The sequence below is a fragment of the Mesoplodon bidens genome, assembly GCF_964165515.1.
Source record: "Mesoplodon bidens genome assembly, chromosome: 15".
Classification (NCBI taxonomy): Eukaryota; Metazoa; Chordata; class Mammalia; order Artiodactyla; family Ziphiidae; genus Mesoplodon; species Mesoplodon bidens.
The window spans coordinates 1,182,683-1,202,272 of NC_138171.1; the positions used below are offsets into that span (position 1 = coordinate 1,182,683).

Here is a 19,590-nt window from a genome sequence, read left to right on the forward strand (position 1 = left end):
CCGACTTCACGGGTCCCGAGCCTGAGGCCAGTGCGTAGGAGAGCTGGTAGTGGAGAACATGGCCACTCGGGGGCGTCCAGCTGACCCGCAGGCTGTCGGGCGACTCCGAGGCCAGGGCCAGGTTGGAGGGTGGGCTCCGGCTGCCTGCGGGGGAGCAAGGTGCGGGGGGGCCTCAGATGGCAGCACGTCCCCCACTCTGCACCACATCCACCACCCTCCCACTCCACGGCCCCGCCACGCTGCCCAGTGGCCTCGGCCAAGACAGGGCCACCAGGCCAGCTCCAGGACCGTCTTGGGCACTGTGTCACACCAGGTGACTTGGACCCTCGGCCATCCCAGGGATGCCTGCCTGGATGGCTCAGGACCCAAGTGGTCCAGCTGCAGGGTCAGGGACTTGGGGGACTGCCTGTCGGGGGCCCACAGATCGAGGGGTCTGGGGCAGAGCAGGGGTCACCTACGGGGGGTGTAGCGGAGGGACACAGGGTCACTGCGGGCCCCGTCCCTGTAGTAGGCCAGGATGGTGATCTCATACTCCGAGTGCCTCCCCAGGCCGGGCAGGATGGCCGTGCCCAGGTTCCCCGGGACGGAGATCTGCGGAGAGGAGGGACCGGGTGTCCAGCCCGTGGAGTTGTGTCCACACGTTGGGGCCCGGCCCGGGCCACATGCAGGCCGATGTCCCCAGGGTGCAGCACGGGGGTCTGAACCCCGGGAGCTGGGCTGGGGAAGGTCTTCTCCCCCCACACCTTATGGGCCTTCCCCTCTCCCAGGGGCGTCCACGTGATCTGGTAGACAAGCACGCCGGACGCCACTGCGGCTGCCCACTCCAGCTGGACTTCGTCCCCAGGCAGCTCTGTCACCGACAGCTGGCTCGGGCTGGGGACTTTCCCTGGAAGAGGGAGACTGAGGCTGGGGTGGCAGAGGGGCCCCCAGTCTTCACGCACAGTGCCCGCAGGGCCCACTGTCACACCTGCCCAGGTACCCGCCCTCACCTGGCTTGGTGCTGCACAGAGCAGACACCGAGCATCTGTGTTCATCTTAACTGTCCAGGGGCACAGAGGGAAGCAGCCTGGGGACACTCACGTGTGGTCAGGCGGCCAGTGAGTGTGGAGGAGCTGCCCCCAGGGTAGAGGCAGGTGACGCGGACCATGTAGGTGGTGGAGGACGAGAGGGGGCCCAGAGTGACCGAGGTGGCGCTCCCAGGAGCCTCCGTCTGCAGGCAGGTGGGGGTGGGGACACGGGCAGCTGCAGAGGGGGCAGCCCCCGCCAGAGGAAGACCCAGGCCTGCCCCATGACCACCCCCCAGACCGGGGAGATGGGGACGGGCTGCAGGATCCACGGCACCGGGGCGGGGTCTTGTCCACCAGCCTGCCCAACAAGCCGGCGTTTTCGCCTCTCGTGACGCCACGTGCCCGCAGCACAGCCCATCACAGCTGTCACGCACGAGGGTTCTCATGTATGATTCTTTGCTTCACGTCTGCCGCCCCCAGGGGTCCACAAAGGCCGGGGTGGTATCAGGTGCCCTCCACTCCCCCTGTACCGGCTGAGGCTGTGCCTGGGGAGACCCGGCCACACCCACCCACCCTGAATGCAGGGTGCCCAGTGGGGGAGGCGGAGGGCACTGGGTCCCCGTGGACAACTCATGCCCCTGGACAGCCCAGGACATCGGGCCCCGGGCAGGGCCTGGCCTCACCTGTCCCGAGTGGCCGCCCTTGCTCGAGACGTAGCTGACCCTGAACAGGCGCACAGGCCTCGCGGTGCCCTCCCAGGACACTCGGGCCGAGTCATGGCTCACGTCCGAGAAGCTCAGGTGTCTGGGGGGTGCCAGGGCGGCTGCAGGGCACACCAAGGCCTCAGGGACCGCCCCACACGTACGGGGGAATGGTGGGCGATGGCCAGGGCTGGTGGGGCTACCGGATGGGGTCGGGGTCCCCCACCCGTGGAAGGTTGCGGGGAGCCAGAGTGGGCAGCAGCCTGCAGGCGGGGCACTCACAGGTCCTGGCGCGGATGCTCTGGGCCTCGCTGGTCTCTGCCCCTCGCAGGCTCCGCACCCACACCTCGTAGTCCCTGCCTGGGGCCAGCCCATCCAGCAGCGCCTCTGGCTGCCCCACCCGCACCTGCGGGAGGCTCACGCTGGCCCTGCCTGCGCTGCCCCCGCCTGTCCACCAGCCCAGGCTGGCTCCTCCGCCTCCCCTACCCCCCTGCCCCGCACCTCTCTCCCCTCCCCCTCTGCCCCGCACCTCTCTTCCCTCCCCCCCTGCCCCGCACCTCTCTCCCCTCCTCCTTGCTCTTGGGGGAGGTGGGTGAGCACTGCACCAGGTACTGGGTGGCCCCTGCCGAGGGCTGCCAGGTGAGGTGGATGGCTCTGGGCATCACTGCGGCCAGAGTCAGCGCCTGGGGTGGGGGCAGGGGCGCTGGGGGAGACGGGGGCAGGCGTTGGGGGGGCTTTAGAAACGCAGCTCAGGCAGAATTCAGACCCATAAACTAGCGGGACAAAGGGTCTCAGGCAGCGCAGGCCAGGTGTGTCTTGATGGAGACACAGAGGGGGGAAGACCAGCGCGGGGTGTGGGGGGCACTGACAACTGAAGTCCCTGTCCCGACTTCGCCCTGGGCCACCCTGCAGGTTTCGCTTAAGGCCACATGCTGTGTGGTCCCATCTATATGGAGGGTCCAGGAATGGCAAACCCCCGAGACAGAAAGCAGATTAGGGGTCCGCAGGGGCCGTGAGGAAGGGGAGGATTGGGGGTGACTGCTAAGGTGTGGGTGTGCGATGCTGGGACAAACGGAAACCACTGACTTGTACACTGTAAATGGGTGAGTCATAGGATGTATCTCAATAAAGCTGCTGGGGGGCGGCTCATGCAGGCCCTCGGGGCCTGCAGGCTGGACGGGGCGGGAGCCCCACCAAGGGTGCGAGCAGCAGCAGTACTGGGTCCCAGCCATGACTACCCTGTCATCACTGTGCTCAGAAGAGGACACTGAGGGTCAGAGAGGCCCAGTGACTTGGCCTCGGTCACAAGCCGGGAGTGTGCCCCACCCGGGTTAAGACTGCTCCGGTGCCAGGCTCCGATGGGAGGCTGCGGGCGGGGCAGCCCTTACCACCCTGAGCCCAGGTCCCCCCTTGCCCACCTGTGGTCACCAGGCCCTGCAGGCCCTCACCGACACCGGCCTTGTAGACGGGGAGCACGGAGACCAGGTACTCCGTGCTGGAGGTCAGGTTGTGCAGCTCTGCTGACGAGGTGGGCGCCTCCACCACCACCTGGAACAGGAGCCGCGACGGAGTGGGCGGGGTGGGGGGCAGGGGCGCGGGCCGGGGAGGGCTGGGTTCGCCCTCGCTCCCTGCGCGGCCGCGTCCCTGGCCAGGTCTGGGCCATCTGCGGGGGGAAGGGGCTGCGGTTTGGTAGCCCCCCCACCCCTGCCACTCTTCTTCCACGTTGGCTTTGTGACATGTGGGCCCGACTCTAGCCCTGCCTGCGTGAGGAGGGGCCCTCTCACCTCCCTGGGGGCGCCGCCCTTAGAAGGCCGCAACACGATCAGGTACTTGAGGGGTGGCCGCGGGGCTGGGGTCCAGGACAGGTGGATGCTGGAGGAGGTCACCCGGCTCAGGACCAGGCCGGTGGGAGTGGAAAGGGGGTCCAGGGCCGGAGCGGCTGCGGCTGGTGTAACTGTGGGACGGGAGGGGGCGGCTGGCGACAGTGGCTCTGCCTGCGCCCTAGGGGGCCACTTCCGGGAAGGACAGCGCTCCCCCAGGCATCCTCAGAGCCCTGAGATCCGCGTGGGCGGGCCCTGGTGGGGCTGCGGCCAAGCACGGGCGACCCTGCCCTCGCGCCGCCCCTGCTCTCGCTCACCTGGGCCCCCACGCAGGCGCCCGCCCTGGACCTTCTGGCAGACGAGGCGGCTGAGCAGGCCGGCCAGCGTGCCGAGCTGGGGGAAGTCCTGCACGCTGTGGACGGTGATGTCCAGAGGCTGGGACGCCAGGAGCCTCAGCTCAGCATCATCAGCGTTCTTCACGCCTGCCACGGGGTGGGGGTGAGCTGTCCGTTGTGCAGCCAGGACCACTGGGCCCCTGCCAGGCATCCAGCCGGCAGAGGCTCCTTCCCAAGCCACAGACCCAAGACTCCACAGGCCCCAGAATGGGGTCACCCGGCCGGGCCCCCGCGAGAGATGGGCTGGTGTGAAGGTGGGGCTAGACACCCGAAGGTCCCTCTCAGGCTGTGCCATGCCTGCCTGGGTCTCTGTGGGGTTTGGGGCCAGGAGGGAGGCCAGTGTGCTTCCCTCGCTAGGGTCAGGCCCCGGGGACGGTCTCTGCTCCCAGGAATCCCCGCCCCCAAGTCTGGAGTTTCCTTCCCAAGGGACAGAGTTAATGACTGGCCAGTTAAGGGAACAGAACAAGGCGTCCAGGCCACGCACAGGCCCGTGCAGACAGGAGGGGGCACGGAGCCGTCTACGGACACTTCATCAGAGAGCGGCCTTGCCGCCCACGCCGACGCACGCGGCTGCCTCGGAGCAGGGACTTGTCCTCCCCATTCGCAGACAGCGGGCTGGGGCTCAGAGGCCACAAGACCTGCAGCCCGGGGGGCGGTGGGGGGAGTGTGGGAGCCACCCGCTGTGAAGACTCCCCGTGAGAGCCCGGGGGCTGCTCACCCACGGCAAAGACGTCGACGCCCAGACCCTTGAGCACGTGGCCAGCAGCGCGGGCGTCGTCCTGGGACTTGCCGTCCGTCACTAGAATCACCAGCTTGGCCGCCTCCGGACGGAGGCCCGCCACGGGCTTCAGATTCTGCTCCAGCACGTGCGTCAGGGCCAGGCCTGGGTGCGGTGGGAAGCAAGTGCCGGCAGCTCCAAGCACCCTCCCAGCCCGCTCGCGAAGGCTCCGCCAGCCCTCGGCCCCCTGCTTTGCCCACCAGGCCAGTCCTGGCCCCTTCAGGCTGCGGGGGCCAGGAGGGCAGGGATGCCTCCTCTCCTTCCCTCAAAGGTACCCAGAGACTCAGGGACCGGCACCCCACACCCTGCTGCCTGCTCAAGAGCAGCGAGGCCCCAGGACGGGAAACAGGGAGGGGACTTGCGGTGGGGGGAGGGGTCTGCTGGGGGGATACCCCCTGACGGGGGCTGCTGCTGGCAGGGCCCCCCCCCGGGCAACTGGTGGGCCCTCCCAGGGGCCTCTACCGACCAGAGGAGTCTCCTGGTTTCAGCAGGACTGCCCAGCACACCATGTTCACCATGGATGAACGAGCTGGACTTGTCCTTTGCAAAGGCGTCAATACACAGCTCTCAGGCGGGGCTCAGAGCACACGTTTCCAAGTCTGGGAGGGTGCGAGGGCGGCGGACCTCGGGACAAGACCTGAATGGACCCCGAGGGGGGCGCCGGAGCCAGGCAGACCTGTGAACGTGTTTCCGCCTCTGTAGTGGAGGCCACGCACGGCGGCCAGCACCTCCTCCTTGGTGCCAAAGGCATTCAGGTCCCACTCGGTCTGGGGGTCCCCGCTGTACTGAGTCAGGCCTGGAAGGGGAGGGGTCCCCGCTGTACTGAGTCAGGCTTGGAGGGGTGGGCACACAGCAGGCGGGCAGGACACACACGGCCTCACCCGGGTCACCAGGGAGGCACATTTGCAAAGCCTCGCTTTCCACACAACGTCCCCCCAGGAGCCAGCTGTCCTCCAGTGCAGGTGGGGACCCCACCCCTGCCTGGCCAGGTGGGAACTTAGCCTTAGTTCCCAGAGGCTGCGTGTCTCCTTCCCCAGTTCTCCCTCCCTTTTCCAAGCATCGCCTGTGCTGGGGGCTGGCAGGAATTGTGAGGACCATCCCGGGTGGGGCGCAGGGCTGGGACCCACCTACTTGGACTTTGTCTGGCCCGATTTCAAAGGGCTCAATGATGCTGGCCAGGAAGTCTTTGACCTGCTGGAAGTGACTGTGACCAATACTCCAGGACCCATCCACCAGGAAGATCATGTCCACGGGTGTGGGGGACGTGCAGTGGAACTGGGGTCCGGCTGGGGAAGGAGGGGAGGGAGGCGAGGTGCTGGGCGAGACCCGCTGCTGCTGCTGGACCCTGAACTGCCCTGGAGGCGGGCTGCAGCCCCAGCATCTCCTTCCCTGGGGCAGGTAGAGGGTGAGGAGCCACAGGACTCCAGCCTCAAGTGAGGTGGGCAGCTGGGTGTTGGGGGACAGGCACTAGGGTCTCCCCAGACTTAGAAAACCCCACTTGAACCTCAGCCCATCATCCCAGGCCCTCCGAGCCCCCCCCCGAGAGGGTTCACAGGACATCCAGCCGCTCTGGCACCTCTGCCCTCCATCAGCCTTGGCGGTGCTGGTCACGGTGCGATTGTCTATGGCGGGGGAAGGGGGGTTCCACCTTCCTCGTCTGGCCAACACGACACCTGGGCCCAGCGGGCAGAGGCTGCCCCACGGGGTGCCAAGCGGGGTCGGGGGTCAGCACCACGGACAGCTCCCAGCAGCCACCCCTCCTGCCAGCTCTGGGCGGAGGCCTCACCGTTTGGTCCAAAGGACCCAAGAGCTCTTTGGAGACAAAGCCACACCCCTCGATCTGGGGCTCCCTGAGTTCTGCACAGACAGTGCCTCCAGGCCAAGCCCCAGGGCCAGGGCCAGACCCCACCTGAGGCTCCCGGGCAGGGTTGGTGTGGTGAGACACCCCCCCAGTGGGGGAGGCAGGCCCTGGCCTCAAGGCCCTGCATTGTTGGGGAGACCATCTTGTGAGACCCCAAGTCCACTGGGAGACAGCAGGGGGCCCGGACCCCAGGACCCCACGTGAGGCTAAGGAAGGAGGCACTTTCTTCCATTCCAAGTCTGACGGCAGCAACAAAATCAGAGACATCTCAGGTCTGATGGGGGAGGCACAGCCCTGCCTGCAGGGCCTCGAGGGAAATGCGGCGCTGTGGTGCCATCCCGCTAGCCTGCAGAGGCTGGCACCCTGGCCGTCTTACCTGGCTTCTCTCTCCCTCCAGCCGAGGCCCTGGCGTGGTTCTGCCCTTCCAGGTCTGGGGTGCGCTGAGCAGGGGCCTCCCCATCGGGGCCCCTGGGTGGGGGCTGCTCCTCACCAGGTACTCCTGGGGGGGTCACAGCTGTGTCACCTCTCACCAGCCACACTCAGGCTGGGGGACTCCTGAGAGGGGTCAGGGTGGTGGGACCAGGCACTGGGGCCCCAAGGACACCCCCAGCAGATGACCTGCCCCAGTGGGTTTAGTGAACCCAGGAGCATGGCAGCCAAGCCTGAGTGAAGCTGGACAGTGTGAGGTCAGACGGAGGAACCACGGAAGCTCAAGACCGCTCCTCGTCCCAGGCACTTACCGTCCCCCGGCTCGGACCCACCAAGCGTGGGCAGGTCTTGGCTTGGGGCCAAGGCCACTGGGGGCTCAAGGTCTGTGCTCCCCACATGGGAGGGGGTGGGCTCCAGGGTTGCCCCCAGTGGCCTCCGGCTGCTTCTGCTCGCAGAGCTACTCTTCAAATCTTTGACTGCAGAGAGATGCGAGGGGCTGTCAGGACCACTAGGGAGGGAAGAGAGGCCTGGGGCTGCACACAAACCCTCCCCGCGAGGGTACGTCCAGGCTCCATGAGCCCCAGCCTCCTGGGAGGCAGGCAAGGGCATCAGATACAAGCAAAGCTCCCGGGCGGCTGCCAGGACTGAAAGCCAGGCCTGGGGCTCCCAGTCGAGGGGCTGCGAGGGCTCAGCTCCAGCCCCCTCTGCACACATGCACCCCGGAGGGACTTACTCACAAACTCCCTCCGAGCCAGCAGGACGTTCCCTGAGCCCGTGAGCTCGAAGATCTGCAAGGTGTACCCTTTGGAGGGGCTCAGGCCCCCCACCGTGGCCTTGGGGGTCTTGGTAGTCAGCATCACCTCCTGCTCCAGGTCCCCTGGGGTGGGGGTGGGGAGAGCTGTCGAGCCCACCGAGGTGGATGATGTGTGCACGCGTGTGTGCACCTGTGCGTGCAGGTGTGCTGCGCCCACTGTGTCCTGCGTGTGCCTGCACGTATGTCAGGGAGTGGTAAAATCCTCCAGGTGCCTCCTCTTCCCCCTCCCCCAGCTCCTCCCCTTGGGGCGGGGGAGGGAAAAAGGGGAGAGGTCTTTGTTGCTCTCTCCAGGACCTGATGGGAGGGGCCTGCACTCCTCGGTAACAAATGGAGAAAGAATGTATCTCTGCGGCAGCAAAATAATATGCCTTTACAAAGCTTCCCCAGAAGGACTTATCCTCCCCAGAGAGAGGACCCATAAACCCTCCAGATGCCCAGCACAACAGTCCTGCGGACAGCATGAAGGTGTGAAGATGGGGGCTGCACACAGAGAGAGGCCCCACCTGCCCGTGCACAGGGGGCTGGACGGCACACAACAGCGAACCTGCAAACATGTCCCACTGTGACTCTGTGAGTCTGACTAAAAAAAGAAACTATTCCAAAGGGGACACTGCCAAGCTCTCAGGGCAGGCAGTCGTGGAACCGACTGGAGGGACTGCAGTCAGAGGTCAGGAAGCACCTGGTGGTTCTTGGGTCTCAGGTGCTAGAAAGAGGATAAGGGAGGAAGGACCTGCACGCCCGCCCCATCGTCCATCGTCTTGCAGGGCGGACGGCCCTCAGCCTGGGTCCAGCCCCACGTGGGGAGGTGGGACAGGCCGGGAGGGCGAGGGTGTTGGTGCTTCATATGACTCAAGCTGTGTAATTTTCACAAAACCATCCCATTTTGTAGGTGGGAAAACCGAGTCACACAGTTACTCGATGGTAGAACCAGGATTTAAAGCCAGGTCTGTTGGGTTCCTGGGCCCGCCTGCACAGGGGAGGGATGTACAGGCAGGCCCTTTGAGGAAGTGAGTCCTTGGCATGTGACCATGTGCCCCCCGCCAATCTTTGGGTTGAGACCCTGAAGAGCTCCACCCAGGAGCAAAAGGGTTAATGAGGACAGACTGGCTCTTGAAAGGGCTGAAGCCCAACTTCAAATAATCTTAACTTCTAAAATGGAGTGAAGATGACCCCAAACTGCTAGTTCACATCACTGTCTGTCAGAAACAAACATAAATTGTTTCTGAAGGAAGGCAACGTTATCAAAGGCCATAAATTATTTCTATAAGTTGTCACAACGTCTGGTGTGCAGTAAAAAGTAACCGGATATGCGAAGGAGCAAGGCAATGTGATTGAATGTTAAGAGAAACATGAGACAACAGAAAGAGAGCCACAGATTTCCCAGATAATGGAGTCATGAGACTTTAAAATAACTATGCTAACTAGTTTGAAAATTTAAAAGACGAGCCTATGAATTCAGATATCAAACCATAAAAAAGTAAAAAAAGGAATTCTTGAATGCAAAAACCAAACGGAAATTTCCAAATGGAAATTCTAGAATGTAAAAACACAGGGACTTCCCTGGTAGCACAGTGGTTAAGAATCCATCTGCCAACACAGAGGACATGGGTTCGAGCCCTGATCTGGGAAGATGCCACATGCCGCGGAGCAACTAAGCCTGTGTGCCACAACTACTGAGTCTGCACTCTAGAGCCCATGAGCCACAACTACTGAGCCCATGTGCCACAACTACTGAAGCCCGTGCACCTAGAGCCCGTGCTCTGCAACAAGAGAAGCCACCGCAATGATAAGCCCACGCACCACAACGAAGAGTAGCCCCCACTGGCCGCAACTAGAGAAAGCCTGCACGCAGCAACGAAGACCTAACGCAGCCAAGAATAAGTAAATAAATAAATTTTATTTAAAAAAGAAAAAGAAAAGCACAAAACATGATGTTAGAAATTCAAAGAATGACCTAACAGCTTGTTACACACAAATGAAAAGATAAATGGTGGAAGATCAGTCAGAATAAAAAACACAAAAGTTAAGCATGGAGAGATAAAGGGATTGAAAATATAGAAGAAAGAGTAAAAGGCATAAATACAGAGAGAGAATGGGGCACAAGCAATGTTTGAGAAGATACAGCTAAAGAACTTCCCCAAACTGTAAAACAGTAGACACCGATTTGAGAAGTTCTATGAATCTGAAGCAGGAGAAAAGAGACCCACACCTACAAACATCAGATTAAGTGTGCTGAGAATCCAAACAGGAAAAAGTCTTAAAAGCAGCCAGGAAAAAGAAAAAGACATTACAGCAGCAAATGCGTTGATAACTGAATTCTCAAGAAAAACAACAGAAACCAAGAGACATTCAAAGGAGTCTTCAAAGTGCTGAAGGAAAGTTCCAACTTGAAATTCTATACCCAGCAATAGTATCCCTCAAGAATGAAGGCGGAATAAAGACATTTTCAGACAAACAAACAACCCCCCCCCCAAACACAAGAATGTGTAACCAGCAGACCCTTACTAAAGGAAACATTTTCAGGCATGAGAAAAATAACCCCAGACATGCTGGAAGGAAAAGAGAACAAGGAAAGGGTAAACATGTGAGCTGGTCCAAATTCATGTCGAATTTATACACTACACAAATGAAAATGTTTTATGAGATTTAACATGGATATAGAATTAACATGCATGAAAAGGGGATAAATGTAGTTGTGCTGCTCCTGTGTGGGAAAAGGTAACGTAGCCATCATGGATGCTACACGTTGATAAGTTAAGGATGGCACGGTGGTCTCTGGGCGATCACTGCAGGAGTAAAGGGATACGTAACTACTGAGCAGAGGGGGACATGGGATGACAAACAGTGCTCAGTCGTCCCCCACCTACCCATCAATCTTAACTTCACACACAAAAAAGAGACACTAGACGCTGTGGGCCTCCAGCTGTGGTGCAGCAGGAGTGACACAGAACCACTTATAAAGGATTGTTGTCAACCAAAGATAATCAAACCTCAATCTGACCAAACCTCTGGGACCTGTCAATCTTCAGGTCAGACGGGGGTAGGGGAGCAATAAAAGTGGCACCACGGGGATGCCATCAGCAGAATAAAGCATGTTGGAAGTTCTGGCGGACAAACGATCTTCTTTCTTCAACAAGTAAGTGTCAAGGAAAAGGGGGAGAGAGGAAGCTGTTCTAGCTGGAACATTACCGGAGACACGGGAACAGCACAGTGTGAGGACTCTGTTGGGACCTCAGTGCAAAGAAGTCAACTGCAAAAGATGCTTATCAGGCAAGCTGGAAGATTTTTAACACAACAAATTACTTACTGATGGTTTTGAAATATTTTTACTTTTTAGGCATGCCAATGGTATCAGAGTTATTTTTTTGGTCCTTCCTTTTAGAGAAACATACTGAAATATTTATAGACAGAATTATATAGTGCCTGAGATTTACTTTAAGATAATACACTCTAAGGAAGGGGTTGGAGAGAAAGACATGGAACAATAGTGGCCGTATGTTGATAATTGCTGAAGCTAAATGCTGGGAACATGAGGCTTCATTACATCACGCTCTCTTCTTTTGCATGTGTTTAAAACTTTCCATAAAAATTCAGTGCCACAAAAAGACAAGAAAGGAGAGGAAAAAATTATAGTGTAACAAAATGAAAAGAAGTAGGAAGATAGTAGATTTAAACCCAAATATATCAGTAACTTCATTAAATGTAGGTGGAAAAATGTTTCAATTAGAAAAAGATTGTAACATAAAAACAATACAAATTCTATGCTTCTTAGAAGATGCATCTAAAATGAAAGACTAAAGAAAAATTGAGTAAATGAATGGGAAACGGTTTTCAGTGCAAACGCTTCCTGGCGGACCAATACTTATCTCATAAAAAGGAGACTATAAGAAAAGACTGCAACCACAGAGATAATGAGAATAGTTCATAATGAAAAAGGTTCAGTCTACTAGGAAGATATGATAATTCTGAATTTGTATGCACCTGATATCAGAGCCTCAATGTATAAAACAAAGATTAGTGAGAAACCACAGAAAGATGTATCTATAGTCATGATGGGGGATTTAAAACACTTCTCTCAGTAACTAATGGGATAAGTAGACGCACACAAAATCAGCAAAGATAAAAAAGATGTGAAAAATAAGGTAAATAAATTTGGCTTAGTTGAGATAGTAGAAAACCACAGCCAGGTCAACAAGGGGGTTCTGCTCGGGAGCAGAAGGGGTGGAGACCGGGAGGGGCCTCTCCTCACCCTGGGAGCGAGCTCCGGTTTGCCTTTGCATCGTGCGTGTACCAATCCTGCAATCACACACCCACGACTGTGGGCTCGTCTGCGTGTCAAACCTCAACTTTTGAAAGGCTGTAACCCTCGCAGCCCTCATCCCGTCTGGAGGTTTGTGCCGGGTTGCCAGGCGCCTCTGCCGCCTGCCCTCCTGTGAGACGCGCTCGGATACCGTGAGTGTGCCCTGGCGCTGGGCACTGGCAGAGCCCCGAGAGCTCTAAGCTTGAGGAGGAGCCTTGTTTCTTCCAAGTGAGTGAGCGCCTTCTGCGTGCACCAGGCGCGGGGATACGGCGGTGGGGACTTCAGGGTCCTGCTCTCCTGCCACAGCTTCCCCGTGTTAGCGGGGCGGGGCGGGGGGGGGAGGAGGCAGGCAGAGTCGCGAGGAGCCGGGCACGGCGACCGCCATGCTGACCGCGGTCACCGTCAGTGCGCGCAGAGGGGAGGCGGGGCCCTACCTGCCCGGGGCTTCACCCGCACCAGGTAGCCAAGGCCGAGGCTGCTCCCCTCCGACTCCCTCCACTTCATCTGCAGCCGGTCCTCAGGCAGCACCGCCAGCCTCAGGCGGCCGCTTGCTGCGAAGGCAGGACGGGGGTCAGGGCTGCCCCCTGGCAACCACCCCAACTAGCTGTGGGGGCCCCAAGGCAGCTGGGGCCCCATCAGGGGTCAGAGGGGGCCAGTCCCACCTGGGGGAACTCGAGAAGAGGTCCCACCCGGGGCTGAAGGAGGACCGGGCCCGCCTGGCAGCTCCTGGGAGGGCAGACTTCTGTCCAGGGAGGCCCCCGCCCCCATAGAGTGAGGCCAGCCTCCCAGAGCGGCCGTAACTGCCCCACTGGAGACGCAGGCACTGAGCCAGCACGGCAGCTGCCAGCCCGCCCGGATGTCCCCGCCGAGTCCCCACAGCGGGAGACGCAGCTGCGCAGCTGCAGACCCCAAGGTCACCACTAGGTTCACACAGCCCCTGAGGGTGGGGTGCCCCGGGGTGGGCCTGGCCATCCTGGGAGGAGGACGGGGTAGCGGAGGCCTCAGCCCTCAGGCACAGCCTGACCTCCCAGCTTCCGGGAGCTCCTTGGCGGAGGCGACTATTTTTGGAAAGTGGGGACAGAGATGGGCTTCTTCTGGCGGCCCCCCTCAGAGCTGGGGCACAGGGGAAGGGCAGGGCTGGGGGGAGCCCACGGCAGACACAATGATCGCCTAAGAGCAGAGAGCAGCTGAGCCGGGTCGCCGGATGGGCCCTGCTGACCCCTGGAGCCTAAGCTGAAAGTCAGGAACGCCTCAGGAGTGGGGGCTTTGAAAAGCCACTTGTGAGCAGGAAGCCCAGCTCATGAAGAGCCTCTGTCTCCCTGCGCCCCTGGCATGTTGGGGGCCGTCCCCAGCTGCCTTCTGAGTCTGCAGGTCAGGGCCCTGGTGGGGCGCCTGGGAGACAGCACCCACCCAGGGGCACCCCCCACGGGCCACCCTCGGGGAAGCGCAGCGTGGACGTGGGGCCCCGCCCCACCCCAGCCCTCCCCCGTCTACCCAGAGCCTGCAGGGACCTCGTGCTGCCTGGACTCAAGTGTCTGTGGGGATCCCTTAGTGACTTGGCCCCCTCGGGGTGATCCTGTCAGAGCCCCAGGGACAGAGGGCCCCGACCACCTGCGTGCAGAAGTATAACCACGAAGACGCACCACCAGTAAGGAGGCGGTTACCAGAGCCGGGGCTCCGGGCTGGGTGGCTGCACGATGCGCCCCTGCCGCCCCCCATGAGGCCAGGCCTCGGCGGTCTCCTGCTCCTTCATCACCCGTGGGAGCCGGGTGCACGCCAGGGATGTGGCCGGCGGGGGTGGAGGGGGCTCACTGGGTGACCAGAGCCTCGGACGGCCCCTGGGACGCAGACACCACCTCCCAGTGTCAGTCTACGCAGCCCTCCCCCACGCGTTTGGGGTGTTACAAAGGATACTGCGACCAGCGTTACCCCGAAAGGGACACACTGTGAACGTCCAGTAGGGAGCGGAAGCATCCCCTCGCTGGATGGGGTGTAGCCGCCCAAGGTGCTACCCGCAGCGGGCAGGGGGCTGATGTGATGTGTGCCTTAAAGGAGCTTAAATGAGCAGGGACCTGCTGGAGGCAGCATCTTGGGCCCCCCTGGGGGTGGGGGTATCACTGTTTACTCTAGATTCTGCTGTTTGAAAAGTTCACATTGAAAAGGCATCTGGGGAATGATGGAAAAAACCATTAATGTAAGAGGGAATTAAATGCACACCCGGTGTGTTAATAACTGTTAAAAAAAAAAAAAAAAAAAACCCCGGAAAACAAAAAAAGCCCAAATAAATAGAAAGACCGCAAGGCCACATGGTCAAGCCACAGCTGAGGACACTGTGGGCAGAGCTGTCCCCTCTTCCCGTCTCTGCCCCGAGCATCCATCCCCCCAGAATAGCAGCTGCTGGGGGCTCAGGGCCAGAAGGAGGCTGGTCCATCAGAGGACCTGTGCCCTGGGCAGGTACGGCCTGGGGTGGGGGGCAGACAGGGGCCACAGGAAGCCCACATCCGTGTCCTCACCTTGTCCCTGGCCGAGTCCCAGGGTGACACCCAGCCACAGCCAGAGGCCGACCCCGAGGCGGGGGCACACACGGATGCTCATGGTGCGTGGCCTGCAGGAGGAGGAGAGGCCACTCAGCCATCTGTCCGTCTGTCCCTTTCCCCTCCTGACCTCGAAACCAGAGCTTCTTTGTCTGCGCCTGTGTGGGCCTGGGGCCGAGCCCATACCTGGAGGCCTCCAGCCACTTGCCCTCCCGTCCCCAGGGGCCAGCGTCCCACAGGCCTGGGGGAGCTTCCTGGATTGGGAGGTCAGCTCCCCTCCGTCTGCCCACCCACACCCTCTGCATCCCGCCCTCGGGACCTTCTCCACAGGCCAGCTAGGGGCCTGGCCACTGCTCTGGTCACTCACTTGTCATTAGACCAGCCTGGGGTGGCCACTGTCAGGGCCAAGGGGTCTGGGGAGGAAACCACGGCCAGTTGGGGGGCGGCCCTGCCCACAGCCCGGAGCGGCATCAGAGCTGGGAACGGGACCCCTGCTGGAGCAGGGCCCCAGCTGTGCCGCTCCCCCTGCTGGCCCCAGGAGGGGCGTGTCCTGGCTGAGGACCCGCCACCCAGGACAATCAGCCCCCTGGCTCCAGACCTGGCCTCTCAGTGAGGCGGGGGGAGCCCCAAAGGTGGGGTTGGGTCCTGGGGGGCTGTCTCTGGACCTCTGCTGACAGAGCAGAGGGGAACGCAGTGCAGGATCTCAGGCCTCCGGCCAGCCCCGGCCCAGACACACCCAGGGCAGTGGAGCTCAAGGGGGTCCTCGGGGCTGCAGATGGGCTAGAGGACGATGCACACGTTATCCGGGCACCCCAGGTCCCAAGCCAGGCCCCTCCCCTCCCCACAGAATTCAAGGCTGTGAACAGAACTCCGCAGCACCTTCCCTCCTCCACCCGTGACCCTGGGGGGCCAGACCCCCTCCCCAGACCAACACTGGGCATCCGGTCCTGCTGCGCCCGCCCCCGCAAGGAGCTCAGCTCCCCACCCGCACTCTGTCTGGAAGGACAAGGTCATCCTCAGATCACAGACCTGGGTGCATCCCCTGGTGGCCCCTCCCTGTCCACCTGGCCCTGAGGCGAGTCACCAACCTGCTCCCGTCCCAGAGCAGCGTCCCTCCGTCCCGCGCTCCCGTCTACCCTGGTCCTGCTGCGTCCACAGGGAGGCTGTGGCTTATGAGGCCCCTTTCCTCCGACGTCACTGCCCCGGCCCACCCCCCGCCCAACCCGCGGCTTGCCCCCCTCCCCTGGCCCCCCTCCTCAGCTCTCCACTCTTCCCATCTGCTGCCCAGGACGTCTCTCCAAGCGTAGGGGACACAGGTCCCAGTGTAAAGGACCCCATCGCACCACAGAGTGGGATCCAACGCACCAAGGGGCCAAACACCTTTATCCCTCACTCCACGTGGTCTGTCACAAAGAGGCCCACGAGGCAGGCACCTCAGGGACCAAGGTCACCACGTGTGGTCCTGGGCGCCAAGCTGTGGGTGATGGGCACGGGGATCTCTGGCAGCCTGGAGCAGCACCCGGACCCCAGGGTCACGCCAGCCTCACAACCTCCCCACTTGTCTGGCATCGCACCCCAAGACCCGTGACCCCAAACCCAAGCCACTCATGGGTCCCTCTCCAGGGCCCCGCCCCCCAAGCCTCCTCCACACCTGTCCCTTCTCTACAACCCTCCACAGCCCGTGAGGGCCAGCGTAGCACAGCCCCTCCCCCAGCCCTCCCCACCCACCCTGAAGGCCCCACCCCGACCGACTAGGTTCCCCGCAGGCTGGGCCCACTAACCAGGGCTTGCGGCGTGGGGCACCCAGCCTGGGCCCCAAGCACCCAACCCCTACTGGACCCCAGGACTCACCCCCTAGAACCACCCTACCCCAACCTGGACCGGACTGGCCCCCTCCCCCCAGCTGCTCTGAGGCTGCCAGGGCAGCTCTGGCCCCCTGCTCTGGGCTCAGCTTCTGGAAGCAGAGGTGCTTTGGGAGAGGTGGGCGCAGCACAGGCCCCTCGGGCTGCTGGCTGGCAGAGGCCAGTCAACATGCGCTGGAGACTGGGAGAGGCCAAAGGTCGGGGGCTGGATGCTGCTGGAGGGGTGGGGCCCTTCCCAACGCCCCTGGAGGCTCCTGTCCCCCTCTCCAACCCCCAGCCACTGGGCAGGTGACCCCCAGCCACTGGGCAGGCGCTGCAGGATCCAGCCAGCTCCCGGCCTTGACCCAGGTCGCTCAGAGCCCCTCCTAGCCTCCAGCCCTGCCCTGCGGTTGGTGCTCCTGCATCTGGGAGGGGCCCGAGGACCCGAGGCGAAGGCAGTTCTGAGACTTGCCGTGGCCTGGGAGCCAGCCACCCATGCCTGCGGACCCATGGCTGGACGCCGGACGCTGCAGTGCTGGTGGATGCCCTGCACTGGATGCTGGCGCTGGGAGCGGGGGGTGGGGGTGGCGGTGGTGCAGGCAGGCCCTGCAGACCCCAGTGGAGGCCGGCAGAGGGCGCCTGGCCTGGTGGCCGCAGACACACAAACACTGGCACATACGTGTCTGTCCACGTCCACGGCTCACAGGCGCTCGGAACATGCATGTGCACGCTCACGCAGCCCACCAAGGCGCCGCTTTCCACACTCGCAAACCAGTAGGTCCTGAGCGCTCTTGGCTGGACTCCGTGCAGGCCCCCACCCATGTGCCCACCCAGGAGTCCCTGCACCTGGCAGGTGCTCCACGCCCCTGAGGCCTGTGGCCTTGCAGCCCACCTAGCAGCGTCAGGGCTCAGCCAGGGCACAAGCTGCCCATGGTCACAGTTCAGAAAGGGCAGGACAGAGTCAGGCTGGCCCCTGCTGGGCAAGTCCTGTCGGCCTTCTGGAAGCAGCATAGCCGTCACAGCCCTCACTCTAGCGTGCAGGTGGGGACCCCGAGCAAAGGCCCCACTTGCCCCAGCCCCAGCAGTGGGGAGGTGGCCCCAGGAGTCCCAGCCCTGACCGCTTGGGAAGCCGGCCCTCAGTGCTGAGCAGAGTCTCCCCAGCCCCTTGGGGAGGAGGTGCAGAGGACAGGACCCCCACTGCCCGGAAAGCCCCCCAGACGGTGCCCAAGAAGCCAGGACCGGCTCAGGGCGTGGAGTCCCAGGAGAGCTGTCAGTATATGGCGTGCCGCAGGCCTGGGCCCGCTGGGCAGGGCCATCTGCCTGGGAGCGATGGTTGGACTGGGTAGCGCAGGTCACCTGCGAAAGCTCTGGAAAAGGAAGCTAAGCTGGGCAAGGGCTGCCTTTAGGTGTCTGCTGGTCAGTCGCAGTGTCTTGGCCAGGAGATCTGGGGCAAACAGGTGACAGAGGCTGGCCAGGCCTCAGCTGGTGGATTGGCCTGGCCTCCTGGAGCCGGAATCTGGGGAGGACAGCACGCAGCCAGGGGGGCCGAGGGCAGTTTCACGGCCGACGGGTATGTTGTCCAGAGAGGCAGAGGCCCCGTGTGCTCAGCACGACCGGGGCTCAGCTGAGAACAGGATCCAGGACCGCCCTACATGGCACCCTGGCTGCCTGACCTGTCTCCCCACCCAGACCCGGCTGCCTTCACCCCGGGGCCCCCCTGCCCAAAGTGCTGCCCTGGGACAGGACAGCACAGAACCACCCAGAAGACACAGCTCCAGCCTGGAGCCTCCAGTCGGCCCTGCGTGGCAGCCACAGGTGCCCTCGGGCAGGCAGTTTCAGGATGACGCAGGCTGGCTGACCGCCAGCTGGCAGCCCCAAGTCTACCCAGGGCCAGGGGAGTGCCGGGCTGTCCTTACAGAACTGCCCGCCAGGCACACACCCAACTGGGAACTTTTCTTCCCTGGACGAGGGTGCCGCGCAGATGCCCCCATGTGTGGCAAGGGAGCTGGATGCTCAGGCCGTCACTGCCAACCCAGCCAGGAGGAGAGGGCCTGGCACTGTCCTGGGCCCAGCGAACAGACCTGCAGAACAGCAGGGGTGCCTGTCCTTTGCCCGCGAGGGGTCTCGGGCCACCCACCTAGTGTTCTGACGTGATGCCCGCGAGCAGAGCACATCTCAGACCAGTCAGCCTCAGGGCCACGCGCATCAGCGCGGGGGGCTCCCGGGCAGAGGGCAACTTACTCCAGCTGAACTCGGCCTCCGGGTCGGGCCTCGTGGACCAGAATCGACAGGAACGAAGTGCCCCCGAAGCCTTCAGGGCCGGGGCAGGATCCCGGAGTCCCGATCCCAACAGGCTGGGGTTCCAGCATGGAAACAAGGGTGTCAGGACAGACTGCACCCCCTTGTCCAGCCCGGCGCTGACCTGAGGGCCGCCTGCAATGCAGCCCACCAGCCCCGGTGAGGACCCACACCTCACACCTGGCCCTCCTGAGTGCCTCTGCTCTGGGACACTTGGTCCCAGGCTGGCAGACCATGTTTGACCCTGGCTCTTGGGTTGACCTGGGTCTTCTCATCACCCTAAGCCTGATCTCTGACCTCAGATCCGAGCGTGGCAGACTACTGGTTCAGTGACTGAGACCCTCAGGGTCAGCCAAAGGCACAGGTGCTGGCCACTGGGCGTCCCATTCGCCATGGGTGTCTTCCTTGGGGAGAACTGTGGGTGGCAGGGCTGCCACTCCCCACTCAGGGCCGTGCCGCAGACCTGCCACATGAGTCTTCACATGCAATCTCGCTGTCCACACGGGGAGGGCCCGTCCCACGGGGCAGGGCGCAGGGACGTCGCACACCGATCACAGAGGAGGCCTGAGGGCCGGCAGAAACAAGTGCGGGGACGGAGGACCGAGCACGGCGTCGTGTCACGTGGTCGTCAGCGCCGGACTGTAAAAACGGGGTGGCCGGCACACAGCCGTCAAAGTCGAGTGGGCTTGGGCGACAGTGAGATCCAAACCACAGTGCAAGGAGGCTGGAAGAGGGGCTGCGAGGAAGGCCAGGGTGCCAGGGCACCGCTGCACGACCCCCCCGAGCTGATGACGGGCTTTAGGGTGACGGCA

The 19,590-nt window shown here is 62.1% G+C and overlaps 1 protein-coding gene across 1 annotated transcript in view; it reads right to left on the reverse strand.

The window, feature by feature from the left end:
- Positions 1–19,460, reverse strand: part of COL20A1 (collagen type XX alpha 1 chain) — a 31,026-nt gene extending 11,566 nt beyond the window's left edge. The window contains exons 1-18 of the mRNA XM_081255977.1: positions 18,722–19,460; positions 14,619–14,710; positions 12,540–12,656; positions 7,725–7,868; positions 7,324–7,467; positions 5,829–5,987; positions 5,378–5,497; positions 4,642–4,806; positions 3,846–4,010; positions 3,493–3,653; positions 3,127–3,256; positions 2,266–2,411; positions 1,991–2,114; positions 1,691–1,830; positions 1,081–1,210; positions 744–886; positions 459–591; positions 2–144 (exon numbers count right to left, since the gene is read on the reverse strand). Coding sequence (XP_081112103.1) covers positions 2–144; positions 459–591; positions 744–886; positions 1,081–1,210; positions 1,691–1,830; positions 1,991–2,114; positions 2,266–2,411; positions 3,127–3,256; positions 3,493–3,653; positions 3,846–4,010; positions 4,642–4,806; positions 5,378–5,497; positions 5,829–5,987; positions 7,324–7,467; positions 7,725–7,868; positions 12,540–12,656; positions 14,619–14,710; positions 18,722–19,053 — 2,688 coding nt within the window. The 5' untranslated portion in view covers positions 19,054–19,460. The remainder of the gene's footprint in view (position 1; positions 145–458; positions 592–743; positions 887–1,080; positions 1,211–1,690; positions 1,831–1,990; positions 2,115–2,265; positions 2,412–3,126; positions 3,257–3,492; positions 3,654–3,845; positions 4,011–4,641; positions 4,807–5,377; positions 5,498–5,828; positions 5,988–7,323; positions 7,468–7,724; positions 7,869–12,539; positions 12,657–14,618; positions 14,711–18,721) is intronic.
- Positions 19,461–19,590: the final 130 nt, after the last annotated feature.